At 42.8% G+C, this 15,297-nt stretch overlaps 2 protein-coding genes and 1 pseudogene across 2 annotated transcripts; 1 reads left to right on the top strand and 2 right to left on the bottom strand.

Annotated features, from left to right (window-relative positions):
• The first annotated feature begins 2,073 nt into the window (after positions 1-2,073).
• On the top strand, positions 2,074-2,721 carry LOC136455635 (uncharacterized; annotated as a pseudogene).
• A 363-nt stretch (positions 2,722-3,084) lies between these two features.
• On the bottom strand, positions 3,085-6,422 carry LOC136450814 (bifunctional aspartate aminotransferase and glutamate/aspartate-prephenate aminotransferase-like). The gene is made up of 10 exons (XM_066451437.1): positions 6,283-6,422; positions 5,953-6,169; positions 5,739-5,773; positions 5,484-5,586; positions 4,760-5,008; positions 4,555-4,668; positions 4,273-4,356; positions 3,690-3,860; positions 3,474-3,587; positions 3,085-3,390 (listed from the first exon to the last, which is right to left on the bottom strand). The coding sequence occupies exons 1-10, from the start codon at positions 6,369-6,371 to the stop codon at positions 3,250-3,252; spliced, it is 1,317 nt and encodes a 438-aa protein (XP_066307534.1). The 5' UTR covers positions 6,372-6,422; the 3' UTR covers positions 3,085-3,249.
• A 1,126-nt stretch (positions 6,423-7,548) lies between these two features.
• On the bottom strand, positions 7,549-10,579 carry LOC136450813 (zinc finger protein STOP1 homolog). Its single transcript, XM_066451436.1, has 2 exons — positions 10,421-10,579; positions 7,549-9,378 (listed from the first exon to the last, which is right to left on the bottom strand). Exon 2 carries the CDS (start codon positions 9,276-9,278, stop codon positions 7,725-7,727), a length of 1,554 nt encoding a protein of 517 aa, XP_066307533.1. The 5' UTR covers positions 9,279-9,378; positions 10,421-10,579; the 3' UTR covers positions 7,549-7,724.
• Positions 10,580-15,297: the final 4,718 nt, after the last annotated feature.

Consider the following 15,297-nt stretch of genomic DNA (forward strand, 5'->3'; position numbering starts at 1 on the left):
TACATAATATTAACAAAGTTTGCCACTGAAATGGAGTCTGCAACCATTCTCGGCCACTATCATGTATAACCTGTTTTCTCCAATATATCTTCATAAATAAAGACTTCTTTCACAGCTTGCTCTGATACAATTTGTTACCTTCACTGAAATATTTTCCTGTTGCTCCTTTTGCAGTAACCGGCCATTTCATCTCTGCTGTAACCATGAGTCTAGCTTGTCTAGTATGCCATGGAATGAACAGCCCTTCAAACTCCTTTAGAAGCTACTCAGTCTCAAGCTCAGAGGGGGAAAACCGGTGTGGAGCTGTAGTAGCTTGCCTATCCCGGAAAGTAATGCCTTCTGGAGCCGCCAATGGTGTTGGGACATCAAAGGTGACCCCTTTTCCTCTAATGGCTACTGGTCAGGGCACCGAGGGTGCTCCTCGCCTTCAACGGAGCCATGCTGTTTCAAGAGACCTCGTCAGAAACTGGAACTTCGATGAGATTGTTTTTGGAAACTAGAGTAGGGTGCTCGGTGTTCGGTCTAGGTTGGACAAAAACTATCATCTGGCAGGACAAGCCATCACTTGGTAAATTTACTAGGATACTTCTGTCTATCCATGTACTGTATCAGCAGTTTAGCACTCGTTCATTCCACAAGCAAATCATTAAAGGAGCACTGATACTTGAAGAACCAGTACCTGGTTTGATATATACGGAGTAGTTGTCAAATTGTGCTGTTATATCAACTTTTCGGTGTATTTTTTCCCCCATTACCTGTATATCAACATTTCCTATTACTGTACCTTAAGATAATGAACAAATTCCCTTTCAGCTTTCCCATATGAAGCCAATTTTCATAGGTTTTGCTTGGTGCATCCTTTCTAATGTGTTGGTGTCAATTGTGAACATATGAGTTGTGCATGCTGCTCAACGTATTGGTTTCTTGTAAAGTCTAAATGAATGGCAATGCTCCTGCCCGCATCAAATGGGGAATGGCTATTTAACTAAATTCTATTGGATATTTTGACTGTTTGACGAAGGAAGAAGAGAATAACATTTATAGGATGGCTAGGGTTTGTGAGAAAAGATAAGGGACTTCAACCAAGTTAAGTGCATTAAGGATGAAAGGGAGCATCTCTTGGTGAAGGAGGATGAGATCCGATATCGATGGCAAGAGTATTTTGATAAATTGTTCAATGGTGAGAATACGGACACAACCTTTCAGTTGGATGACTCTTTTGATGACACCAATAGACGTTTTGTGCGGAGAATCCAAGAATCTAAGGTCAGAGTGGCGTTGAAAAGGATGAAAGGAGGTAAGGCGATGGGACCGGATGGTATCCCAATCGAGGTGTGGAGATGCCTTGGGGACATAGCTATAGTATGGCTAACCAAGTTGTTTAACCATATTTTTCGATCGAACAAGATGCCTGACGAGTGGAGAAGTATATTGGTACCGATCTACAAGAATAAAGGGATATTCAAAGTTGTGCTAATTACCGGGGAATTAAGTTGATGAGCCATACTATGAAGCTATGGGAGAGAGTTATCGAGCATCGCTTGAGAGCAATAACGCGGGTCTCTATGAACCAATTTGGTTTCATGCCCGGAAGATCAACCATGGAAGCCATTTTCTTAATAAGACAAGTTATGGAGCGGTATAGAGAGAAGAAGAATGACCTACACATGATTTTTATTGACTTGGAGAAGGCTTATGATAAAATACCAAGGAATGTTATGTGGTGGGCTTTGGACAAACATAAAGTCCCAACGAAGTACGTCGGGCTCATTAAGGACATGTACAACAATGTTGTGACTAGTGTTCGAACGAGTGATGGAGACACGGATGACTTTCCGATTATGATAGGATTACATCAAGGGTCAATTTTGAGCCTTTATCTGTTTGCCTTAGTGAATAGTGATGGATGAGGTCACAAGGGACATACAAGGGGACATCCTTTGGTGTATGTTTTTCATGGACGATGTAGTGCTAGTTGATGAAAGTCGGACAGGAGTGAATCAAAAACTGGAGTTATGACGGGAAACTTTAGAGTCCAAAAGTTTTAGACTCAGTAGAACTAAAACTGAGTATATGAGATGTGACTTCGGCACTACTACTCGGGAGGAGGAAGATATTAGTTTGGAAGGTCAAGTAATGCCTAGGAAGGATACCTTTCGATATTTAGGATCAATGCTACAGAGAGACGGTGATATCGATGAAGATGTTAGCCATAAAATCAAAGCAGAGTGGATGAAGTGGCGCCAAGCATCTGGTGTCCTATGTAATAAAAGGGTACCACAGAAGCTAACAGACAAGTTTTATAGGACGGTGATTAGACCTGCTATGTTGTATGGTGCAGAATGTTGGCCTACGAAAAGATAACATGTTCAACAGATAAGTGTCGCGGAAATGCGTATGTTACGTTGGATTTGCAATCATACAAGAAAGGATCGAGTTCAGAATGATGATATACGTGATAGATTAGGGGTAGCACTAATTGAAGAAAAGCTTGTCCAACACCGGTTGAGATGGTTTAGACATGTCCAACGGAGACCTCCAGAGGCACCGGTACGTAGTGGAATCCTAAACCAGGATAGTAACGTGAAGAGAGGCAGAGGAAGACCGAAGTTGACTTGGATAGAGGCAATAAAAGGAGACTTGAAAGGATGAAATATACCCAAAGACTTAGCCTTAGATAGGAGTGCTTGGAAAACAGCTATTCACGTGCCTGAACCCTGATTGCTTCTGCTGGGTTTCAACTCTAATCTACCCCAATTTATTTGGGACTTAAAGGCTTTGTTGTTGTTGTCGTGTTGTTGTTGACCAAGATGCAATGACCCATCTCCTTGACCTCTTCCTACTTGAAGATTATAGTTGCCTTGCTTAAATTGAAGATCCATGGGTTATAAGCAATTGAAGAGTTGATGCATTGCTGTTCTTTTCCAACGAAGCGTTGCAGGACTGAAGTGATTACTGCTCCTGCGACCAGCTTCTTTTGTACAGAAGGTAATTCGCATAGGGTTACCAGCCTAGCCTTTTCTGAATAAAAAATTTTCATTTGCATGTACACATGAAATCCTTAACATTACATATAAAATAACAGATCAAGTCTGCCAAAACAGTTCGAACATTGTGCTTAAAATAATGTGGAAGGGAAGTTGAAGGTGCCTTGGTGGCTTGGTCACTTCTTATTGCAATTTAGGCCATGTTCGTTTTGCTGAAATTTAGCTTATGCTGATTTGTTGTGAGAGAAAAACACTGATCTTGCTACGCAGCAACATAGGGCTTGAGCAGAGCAACAGCTTCCTTTATTTTTGCCATCGCAGTTTGAAGTGTAGTTAGGGATGCAGCATATGAAATACGAATGCACTTGTCATCCCCAAATGCGTCACCTGGGACAAGGGCAACCTAGAGTGCAATCCACAAATAGTAGTTATGGTATTTCAGCATATTCACAGAAGAATGCATAGAAATAAATTGCTGGTTCATACCTGTGCTTTCTCTAATAGGAAGATGCAAAGGGACTCGGAATTCTTGATAGTGCCAAACCCCTCTACTTCAGACCCATAGTAGGCGCTGAAGTCAATGAACAAATAAAAGGCACCCTGCAAATTTGATAATTTAGTGCTTGAATTTTCTTTATCATTTAGCCGTTTTATAGGAGTGTAGAACTAGGTTTCAGGACAACCATTGTAATATTCTTTTACCTGAGGTTCTGATATTTTCACACCAGGCAGTTCCTGGAAGTTTTTCACAAGATAGTCACGACGTTCCTGGAATGCTTTGACCATAGTTGATACTGCTTCACCACCAGCATAGCCAAGGTTCAGAGCTGCAAGCCCTGCCTTCTGTGATATGCTGCTGGCACCTGAGGTGAACTGCAGAAAACACGTGGGACATTGGCATCAAGACGATAAAAACCATAGTTGACTGAATTCAGAAGATAAGCTAGACTGCTAGAGCAGCCAATGCTACAACAGAAATAGTTTTGTGTACTTCAAAACCATTAGTTTTACTCAGTGTTTTCCTAAACGCTAAACGGTAAATAGATGGTCACCTACCGTTTAGCCATTATTTGGGCAAAACGTCCCATTAAACGGGCTAAACGACCAATTAAACGAGGTAAACGGGTGATTAAACGAAAACGGCGCACCACCGTGTAGCGTTTACACGGTGTTTAAACAGGCTAAACGACCGTTTAGGCGAACAGTGGTTTTACTAGAAGTGCAGTACCACATCACTTAACCTAACATATTAGAGATAAAGAAACACAGGAAATGAATTGTTCACCTGGCTTTGGATCTTTCCACATGCTGCAACAAAATGTATAGGGGCTGCAAGGTAACCCAGACGCCAACCCGTCATAGCAAAAGCCTGTAAAAGTTCCATCATCAAATATTTCAGAACTTGGTTATATTACCCAATGACCAAGTTTTTGTTTTGGAATAAATTAGGCATCTAGTTCTGAAAAGGTACATTCTAATATTTACAATAAGGGCAATAAATAAAGCTAATAAAGCTCACACACATTTCTGGAGAGGGGGTAACAAAGTAAACAGCAAACATATTTACCTTAGAAAAGCCATTTACAGTTAATGTTCTTTCCCACATTCCAGGCAGTGAAGCAAAGCTTGTGTGTTTTGCAGACTGATAGATAATATGCTCATAAATTTCATCAGATAAGACCTGCAAAAATAAATAAAATGACATTTCATGATGTTCATCAAGTGAAATTTAACAGGTTGGTTAAAAGTTCCATATAAACCAAAGAAATTACCAGAAGCCTAGGATGCTTCTTGACTATATCAGCTATTTTCTCAAGAAACTCCTTTGGATAGACTGATCCTGTTGGATTAGATGGAGAGCAGAGAATTAAGAGCCTCGATTTCTCATTGATCTTCTTGGCAAGCAACTCTGGCCTTAACAAGAAATTCTCTGATATGTTTGTAGGAAGAATCACTGGAGTTGCATCAGCCACACTAGCCATCTCAGGATAACTGACCCAGTATGGGGCTGGAATCAAAACCTGAAGCAAAGGGATCCCTTGACATTGTTAAGATAAACACAGCACTGAATATTTTAATGCTAAAAACAATAATCATCTATAATGATTGAGGACATGCCACCAACATATGTCATCCTGAACATTAATTGTTTTACATAATGTGGTAATCAGCTAGTACATAAATTGCTCTAGTGATGTGAAAAAAATGTGATACAAGGAAGAATATGGCCATATAATATCGATCGACGATCATCCACAAGTGACATACTTGCACACTCACATAGTCAAATTCCAAGAGGCTGCATCTCCAAATCCCAAAACAAGGTTCGGTTTAGACATCTGTCATTCTAAAATTAGATTAAAAAACACATAATCCTTGACAACTTCCCAAAGCATGACCCAGAATAATGAAAATTGATACTTGTGCTCATATAGATACTAATATAGCATCGACCATAGAAGTTTGATGCGCTACTGTGTAGGACAAAGTGGTCACCTCATCACCAGGTGAGCAAACTGCAAGCACAGCTTGTGTGATGTACTGCTTAGCTCCATTGCTCACCAGCACCTGATCTGGGAGGTAGGATATCCCATTCTCCCTTGTACAGTCATAATTAAACACGAAGTCATTCAGTTTTCTCAGTCAAAAGGTAACCCTGCGAAGACAGACGCCCATTCATACATCCACACACCCTAGAGTTTAGCACAAATAGCCTTCCTCAGCTCCAAAGTCCCAGCATTAGGAGTGTACCTTGTATAACCATCCTTGATCGCATTCATCCCAGCCTGGATAAAGATAAGCAACGAGAATGTTTAAATGAAATATCCCAACTTGATAAGTTCTTGCTGAATATCTAAATCAAGTGCTCAACCGTATTGTGATCATAAGTTTTAATTTAACAACTGCATTCAGTGAGCCAAAACCGAAGGTTAAGTTGTAGGAAATTAGAGCAGGCACCCCTCACCTCCGCGATCGCCCGCGGCGTGTCGAAGTCTGGCTCCCCCGCGGCTAGACCGATGACCGGCACGCCGGCCTGCCGCAGCGCCGTGGCCTGGTCGGTGATGGCCATGGTTTTGGACGGCCGCAGCGCGCTCACTCTCGGGCTGATGGACGTGTCCACCGCCTCCGCCCGCACCACCGCCATCCTGGCCCTCGCCGCGTGTTTTGTCCTCCCGCACGCCCTGCGGACGCAGCCATCCATGGAAGCCAACAGTTCCCGGGTAAGTTCACTGATTCAGAGCCAAGAAACCGAAGCACCCAACCGATCGCGGCATTACAGAGATCGGCTGCTCACCAGACGGAGTTGGGACCGGAGGAGGCGGGTTTGGCGAGTGTGAAGGAGGAAGGGCCCGACGAGGAGGCGGCTGCGGCGGCGGGGGTCATGGAAGTGGTAGCTGTCCAGTTTAACAGCAGTGGGACTGACGTTGCGTGGGACTTTGGGGGTGACCCGTTGTCATCCGAGTAGTAGTTTGCAATCGTGCTGATTTTTTTTTTTCATAAACAACCGTGCTGATGTTAGGTGACCATGGTGGCGGTTTTGGTAGGTAGGTGTTGGATGTCATAAGAGGATCTGCAACAGTATCTAAAAAATAATCCCAAAAACAAGTTTTCTAACATTTGCAAAATATATTTGGAGACCAAAAAAAGCAAAAACTCCAACAGTTTCTAAAATGTTGTGCCTAAAAGATAGAATGTAATTTTATATCAGGAATTCTAAACTATTTCTAAATCACACTGGCCACTTTTATATTTTATTTCTCTCTTGTATATTTACATTAGGAACTTTGTCCTACTTTTTTTTTCTTCCTCATGTCCTTCCACCTCCAGATTGACGCCAAGATATGCGCGCCTAACTTTACGCGTATGGGGGTGGTTTTTTTCTAAGTGCCAAGAAATTGGAAGGTGGGTTTGGAAGTGGTTGGAGATGAGTTTTTTTTCCATTTTGCCAAAATTCATAGATTGAGAAACTGTTTTGGGTATTCTTGGATATGCTCTAAAATCAAGCTTCGATCTCTTTGCATTTTCTCCTGCAACCTGCCATCATAGCCCCTTCTTTGCATTTTCTCCTCCTTCGACCTGCCACATAGTCCCAAGAAACTCGGCTGTCCGGAGTGACATTCGATCCCCTCATCATATTGGTATTCAGAGAGAGAGAGAAGTAGGAGGCACGAGAATTTTCGGTATCGATCGCCATTGTCAGGTGCAGTAGCGAAAAGAATTAGTACTCCAGATTAGCAACCCCGTGCCGTGTTGAGAGGCCGGCTTCACTTTCTTACCTTGTTTGCTCTACTCGCTTGATGCAAACTCTGCACAAATCTAGTGCACCCATGTTTTGGGACAAGTGAGGATCACTTGCTAGTTAACTGATGCAGCTGTTACCCAGCAATGTAGGACGAGGCTATTCGCCTATACCGTCACCATATTGGAGAACCAGATTAATAGCTGAGCAGCTTGTTATGACAAATTGTCAGCGCTACAAGCATCGCGCCGATTCAGACAAAAAATGAATAAGAATACTTGCATATTTATACTGAAAATTGGGCTATCTGGGTCTACGAAATGCTAGAAGTCCTTGATCATTATTATTGACCACAAATGTAAGTACACTTAAGGAAAATATAAAAGGCATAACCTAAAATGGCTCTTGAACAGAGGTAGAACCAAACTAGCATCATGCAACAACATACATAAAAAAGTTGACAGTGCTGCTGTCGTCATCATCGATGGCTGCATCCATCAGCTATCTCCGTTCTGCTGCCCATAACTACAAGATCCTGAAGGCAGGAAGGAGAAGGGGTTCTCAGAGATGTCAAACCCAGGGCGAGTGAAGTCGTCAAGCACGCCAAAGCAAGGATCAAAGTTCAGCGGCGAGAAATAACCACGCACATCATCAGCCATTTTCATGTCGAGGTTTGATATACCATCAGACGACGGGAAGCTATACACCATGCTCCTCGCCATTTCATTCAATGGCTCACAGTCCTGAGGTTGCTCTGATGCTTCTGATACCTTCACATCTTCCATGGGGAGCGCAGGTGTGTGGCCTTGGAAAAGCGCAACATGCCCAAAAAGCTTGTCCTTCCTGGAGAAGGTTGTTCCACAAGAACAGAGCCACTTATCGCGACCACAGTGCTTCTCATGAGTCTTCAAGTCGGCGATGACAGAAAACTTCTTGGTGTTGCAACGGCTGCAGGTGTACCTCTTGTCACAGTGGCTTCTCTTGTAATGGTTCTTCACACACAAGATTGTTTTGAGAGGCTGGAACTTCTTGTGCTCTTTGTTCCGTTTGCAACCCACAAATGGGCATGAGTACCTTGTAACTGGTGCATGATCTGCACCAGAATCCTTTGTGGGTTTGGCAAGAGCAGCTGAAGTCTTGTACTCATCTCCATGGCCTCTCATGTGCATCCTTAGATTAGCATCTCTTTTGAAACCCTTACCACAGATCAAGCAGAAATGAGTATGTGGTGCTAAAATCTCCTCCTTTTCCAATTGCAAGACTACATATGAACCAGGAGGAAGATTCTCTCCCTCACCACCATCATCACTCTCCTTCACATCATGGTCCTCCACCGGAGTCAGTTCAGACCCTTCCCCACCACAAGGATTTGGGCATTTGATCAGCTCATCTCTTTCATCTTGAGCAGTATTAAGGCTATTCATCAGTTCATCATAATCAGAAGTTTTTCCTGTGTCAGGAATATCAGTCTTGCTGTCTACACTTGGTCGCTGATTAGCATTCATGCCAAAGCCCATAGGAGAACCAAGAGTGTTGCCAAGCTGCCTGACTGCCGGATTGCTGCTAAGAAGTGGGTTCTTCATTGAAGGGAGCAGGGAACCAGCAGTAGATATGAGCTGGATTATAATGCTAGTGAGATCAGCGGTTATGAGCTGCTGCTTTGCCGCTAGCTCACTGGAACCGCCAGCTACTTGGTTCTCTCGATTATTCATGGACTGCACAATATCTTTTACCTGCTTGATCTTCTGCTCAAGGAAGGTTAGGTTGCTCACTATAGCCTGCGGGTCCCAATCTGTATTCTGTGAAGGATTTGATTCAAACTGGTTGCCAAATTTAGCTTCATTGTCATTAGGAAGATACAAACTGGAGGAGGGAGGCCCAAAGAATGGAGGAATGCCTGGCAAAGATTGACCAGGTCTTGGAAAATAAAACTGCTCCACCGAATTGGGGCGGAGAGTCTGTTGGTCAGGATCAGCATTCCTTGCCATGTTACTTGCCATCGATGAAGAAGCTTTCATGGCGGCTTCCAAACTTGTCATCCTGCCTTCCATTTCAATTCAACACCGCTCGGGTCTTGCTTCAGTATGCTCTTCTACCTCAGGAAATACAATCATCGGATGTAGAATTGTTCTATTGGGCGAGTATGTAACCCTGCAACAGAGAGATTCAGAGATTATAAGTGGCAGAAAGTTAAATTCTGACATGTCACGGACAAGGTTGGAAGGAAGCTATGACTAGTCGCCTGCACAAATGGCCTTTCTCGCGTATCAAAAGGTAAACAGAAAAGAAACAAGGAAGAAGAGGGTGCCTATTTCTAGTTGTAAAAAGGCATAACAAGCCTACATCTTTATTTCACATGTATATAACATGCCAGAAATAGGGAAGGTACATAATTTTTTCAGTAACAAGTGGCTTATTGTCAGGATCATAATATTTTTTACGGAATAGTCTTAATTGAGCAGCAGAGCTCCTGCCTTTTTCGTTCAGAAAAAAAAAACTTTATTTACCGAATAGTACTAACTATTTTACTGATCGGTAACTTCTCGAGATCTTCACTACGATAATCTAATCTGAAAACCGACAGATCTGTGGCCAGAAGGATAGCACATCCCAAAAAGTCAGACCTTAGCAATATTTACCAAATATATAAAAGAGCATGGTACCTAGCTGAGGCAAACAGAAGGATGGATGAAACTTCAATACACGCAACCCAAAGGTCGATTGTGAAGATATGAATCATGAGGGGATTATAACTGTTCAGTTTAGTCAAAGACCCTAACGAGATCGAATCGAAGATCCCAAATCTCCTAATAATCAAATAAAGATTCAGTAAACAACTTCCCTTGTTTGTCCCCCCTACGAATTTCAAGAACACGAAGCAAACCAACCCGACACCAAGAACACAGATTCCAGATCAAGAGATCTCAAATTCCTCATGTATCATCCTTTCCCCCTACCTCAAGATGCTATTCCACCGAAAAAAAGGGGGGCATATTTTATCATTTATCAGACAGGGCTCAGATCAGACAAAGCAGGCAACAGTAGAGGAAAGAAATCATCACAGGGAGGACGAGCACAAGGCGAGCAACATAGAGCCCCGATTACCCTGCCGGTGTCTGAATCCATGTTCAATCCAGCGTGACGGATACAGGCAAGAGAAGGTCGTAGATAAACAATTCAGAGGTGGACTTACCGATCAGCAGGATGGAATTGCGGCTCCCGGGCGAGAAAATGGGAGCCTGGATGGCGGGTGCGGTGGGTTTATAGGAGGAGGAAGGGGCCCCCGAGCCTTCCTACCTGCTCCCCCCGTTGACCTCTCCAGTTCCCCTCCCTCCTCCCTCTCTCTCACCCTCACCTACGGTTACCTCCTCTCGCTGTGTGAGGTCCGGTCACCCAGCGCGGTGCCGTCACGTGCTACAGCTGCTTCTACTATCCCGTTTGTGTGGGGCCGTGAGGTCAGACTCACCCTCAGCGTCAGCGTCTCCAGCGCCGCACGGGAAGCAGGATAAGAAAAGAGAGGGGTGAGCCGGGTGTGTCGTCAGATCAGGTGCGGAGCGGTGGATCCACTCCTCCGATTCGAGGCCAAAGAAAAGAAAAAAAAGAAAAAAGTCTACTTCACCTCTGCCTTTTATACTTGGTCTACTTCACTCCTCAACTATGAAACCGTCTGTTTTACCCCCTGAACTTTTCAAAACCGTCTATTTTACCCATGGGAGGTTTTTCAGCGGCGGTTTTGCTACAGTAACAGCGGGTTTGCACGGTGATGGTGGGTTTGCTACGGTGCCGGCAGTTTTGAATTTCTTTTTTTTTTATTTTCGGTGAATTTTTGAAAAATCATAATAAATCATAGAAAAATCATAAAATAAAAAATCTAATTTTATTGAACTCCACATGAGTAGATCTACATAATGAATATATAATACAGTATGCTTTAGTACAATTTTTTTTGTAACTTTAGATTAATTGGAAAATCCAATTTTGTCTGTAATTAATTGGAATAATTCATAGCTGCAGCTTCTATGGTCCAATTATGGTGAAAACTTTATGCTACGCTAATTATTGTATGCTTGAACTATAATAAAAATTTTGTACTCATTGGACTATGTATAACTTAGTTATAGATAAATTCTAATTAATTACAGACAAAATTGGATTTTCCAATTAATCTAAAGCTACAAAAAAAATTTGTACTAAAGCATACTGTATTATATATTCATTATGTAGATCTACTCATGTGGAGTCCAATAAAATTAGATTTTTCATTTTATGATTTTTCTATGATTTACTATGATTTTTCAAAAATTCACCAAAAATAAATAAAAAAAAAAGAAAATTCAAAATCATCGTTACTGTAGCAAACCCGCCGTTACTGTAGCAAACCGCCGCTGAAAACCGCCCAGGGGTAAAATAGACGGTTTTGAAAAGTTCAGGGGTAAAACAGACGGTTTCATAATTGGGGGGTGAAGTAGACCAAGTATGAAAAGGTGGAGGGGTGAAGTAGACTTTTTCCAAAAGAAAAATGTCTCGTCGGCAAATGTGTGAGGCCCAATCCCAACGAGGGCCGCAGCTCCTGCTGTTCTCTTCTCTTTTTATTTTTCATCCCTCGATTTATCCAGCAAATCTTTTTAAATTTGATTAAACGTACATACAAAGAAATACTCATATCTATAATACATAGTATAATAATAAGTATTATTAAACTAATAATGAAATACTTTCTCCGCTCAGAAAATACAATTTTAAGTATGAATCTGGACAAACATTTATCTAATTCATACCTAAAACTATATTTTCTAGGACCAGTGCTCATTTAAAAATGTAAATATTAATATTGATTTCTATATGATTGATCAAACTTAAAAGATTTAATCTCACGAGAAATAAGATGTGTATCTATATCCATATCTATATATTCCCTCATTTCTAAATTATAAGTCACTTTGATTTTTTTTGTTACGTAGGATTTGCTACGTGTCTAGACATATGTTAGATCTAAATACGTAGCAAAATAGATGTACCAACAAAGTCAAAGCGATTTATAATTTAGAACGGAGGAAGTATCTTATAATCCTAAACTCTACTAACATTCTATCTTCATATGCAAGTTGCCTACCTTAGCAATCCACTATAACATGCAATTACAACCAACTAGTATATGTAATTATGATATCCACGACACACATCATCAACTAACATATGTTTAGTTCTTCACATCAGTGTACCACATCATCCATCAACATTAGTTTATAATAGTTTACCCTCTTATCCCATTATATAAGTAATTATACATAGTCCACTTTCTTTCTAAATCACTCACGGTAATTTTCACAACAATGCGTGCGGGTATTTTTACTTATTTATTTTAAAACCGAGGGATTGGTGTGGTAGCGCTGGCTCTTCTCCCCATCTTCTCTACCTTTCCTCGGTGCTGTGCGCCTGTGCTGCTGCGGACTCGACCTGAGGTTGGAATCGAGTAGCCCCCACGCTACTCGGCCAATGAGAAAAAGGAGTCGTGACAAATAGAGCGTGCCAAAAATGTGGGAATATCTGAGAATATGATGCACTTTTCTTTCAGTGCTGGTAGTTGTTTTGCTCGATGCCAATTTCATTTGGATTTGTGCTGTACTGCTGCCTGCTGGGGCCTGCTTGATTTGCAGGTACGGATGCCATCATCAGCGACTAAACACTCCTGTTCAGAGGCAAGAAAAGTGCTATATACAGTGTTTTTTTTTTCGACTTGAAGTGCTATATACAGTTATAACTATTTTATGATATGTGAACTGAGCATAGTTTAGTTATACAGTTTTAGACTTGGCACATGTGCCTTTTTTTTAGTTTATTATAGGATTTGGAGACACTATTCTCTCTGATGGTAGATGGCGTGCACACCGACAACTATGTGTCTTTGATATATTTTTTTCAATCTTAAGATTTATCTACTCATCTTTCAGAGATGCTCGTACGGATAGGCTGCACGTGAATACATGTCTTTATAAGGCATACATGTATAAAGTGTATATATGTATGCTATGTATTGTCAAAGGAAATATATTTAGCAATCACAAAAAAGAAATATATTTATGACTTGACATAATTAAATTCTATATTTTAAACTTTTAGCATCAATAATTTCAAATTGTCCACTTGGAAATATAGAAGTTGATAGTAAAATATTTGTCTTTGTGGCCTTTTTATCGAGTTTCTAATACCTGTTCTTTTAATTAGAATATAGTTATAATATCTAAACAAGCACGATGTTATGAAAGTAGCTTTCATAACGGATCCATATGTATGATTTTATGTTTCCAACCTAAATATTTCGGTAACCGCTGCTGGTTAAACTTTTTAAAGTTTGACGAAACAGTTAAGTATTTGTGTCATTTTCATATTAGCTATATTTTTTACATATTGTAGTCAAACTTACACCTTAAAAGCCATGTGTCGGTGTTTTTGGACCACCGAAGAGTAAATTTATATTTGCGCGTCTGGCTCGGATGGTGTGCTTGGAGGACACAAGGAATTATATTGGTTCGGACGGAACGTCCCTACGTCCAGTTCACCGCTGCTTGTGTTACCGGCACTTGGTTTGCAGTAGGAGATACAAACAGGCGGGAGAGGGAGAGGATCCTAGGTCTCTGGTGGAAGGAGTCAACGGGTGCTGAGAGCTTGCTTGCCGCTCAGCCGTGTGCTCGTGTCGTGCTCTTGTGTTTCGATTTCGTCCGGATCTCCCTCCCCCCTCCATTCATGGGGTGCCCTGCTTCCCCTTTTATAGGCGAAGGGAAAGTGCGGGTTACAGCGGAGAAAGATGAGAGGAACCAAGAGAGAGAAAGGCTTCCAGGGTTGTCGGGTCCTTCTTCTCCTTCATGCGGGTCCCGCCGATCCTGTAGATTTCAACAGGAATGGCTCCATGTCGTGGCCCTATTCATCACTGGCACCATGCGCAGGCATCATCTGCCGGTCATGGCGTTCCACTTCGTCTCGGTGGACGTCGTGGTGAACTAACGCGCCTGTCAGCATCCGTATAAGGGTTAGGCAGAACAGCACCGGCACGCCCGATATTGTTCTTAATGTGAATACCTAGGTATGGCCCGTCATGGCCACATGTTACATCGAGGCATGCCAGTCTCTTCCCTGGTGTCAGAGTTTTGACTCAGGCCCATACGCTTAGACCTGGAGTGGTTGGCGGCGGTATGGGTCCCTGTCGGACGACACGAAAACCGCATCCTTGGGGTCAAGCGAGACGGAGCCCGTACCCAAGGGGTCGGGTGAGACGGAGCCTGAGGCCTTGGGTGAGACAGAAACCATGGCCTTGGGTGAGACGGAAACTGTGGCCTTGGGGTCGAGCGAGACGGAGCCCGTGGTCTTGGGCGAGACAGAAACCGTGGCCTTAGGGTCAGGCGAGAGAGAGCCCACACCAATGGGGTCGGGCGAGACAGAGCCCACGGCCTAGAGGTCGGGCGAGACGGAGCCTGCGGCCTTCGGGTCGGGCAAGACGGAGCCCACACCCAAGGGGTCGGACGAGACGGAGTCCGCGGCCTCGGGGTCAGGCGAGACCTTTTAATACATCTTGCTCCATCTGGGGAAGTCAGCGTGGGTGCTGACTTCCTTGCTTTGGGTATCCCTAATATCGATACCCGATAGTAGCCCCTAAGCCTACGAAGGACTAGAATACTTTTTAGAGGCTTTTTCGGATAGGAGGACTCTGAGGGCCTTGGCCTTCTTTTTGTAGCCCGTGGCATGTCTAGGTAGGATGGCGGTTCCCTTTTGTCATGGTTGGTCTTCTTGGGGCATGTAACCATAGGATTCGGGAGGTCGGAAAGATTTTTCTTTATTCTGATCCCTAGGATCTCATCAGTCCGCCATCGTACTATGACCATGCGTTCGGTCTCCTTGTGAGTCCAACTTTCCTTGAGCCCCCACGCGTAGCAGGGGTCTGGTCGAGGGTCGGCTAGTCTTTGTGATCATCGTTTCTCAAGCATTTTTTTGATAAAACAGAGGGGCTGAGCCGTGCCATGTTTTTTCTTGACAGACGAAACATGGTGCTCGGTGAGCTATTAACGGGCTAGTCCG

This window comes from Miscanthus floridulus, chromosome 5, assembly GCF_019320115.1.
Source record: "Miscanthus floridulus cultivar M001 chromosome 5, ASM1932011v1, whole genome shotgun sequence".
Classification (NCBI taxonomy): Eukaryota; Viridiplantae; Streptophyta; class Magnoliopsida; order Poales; family Poaceae; genus Miscanthus; species Miscanthus floridulus.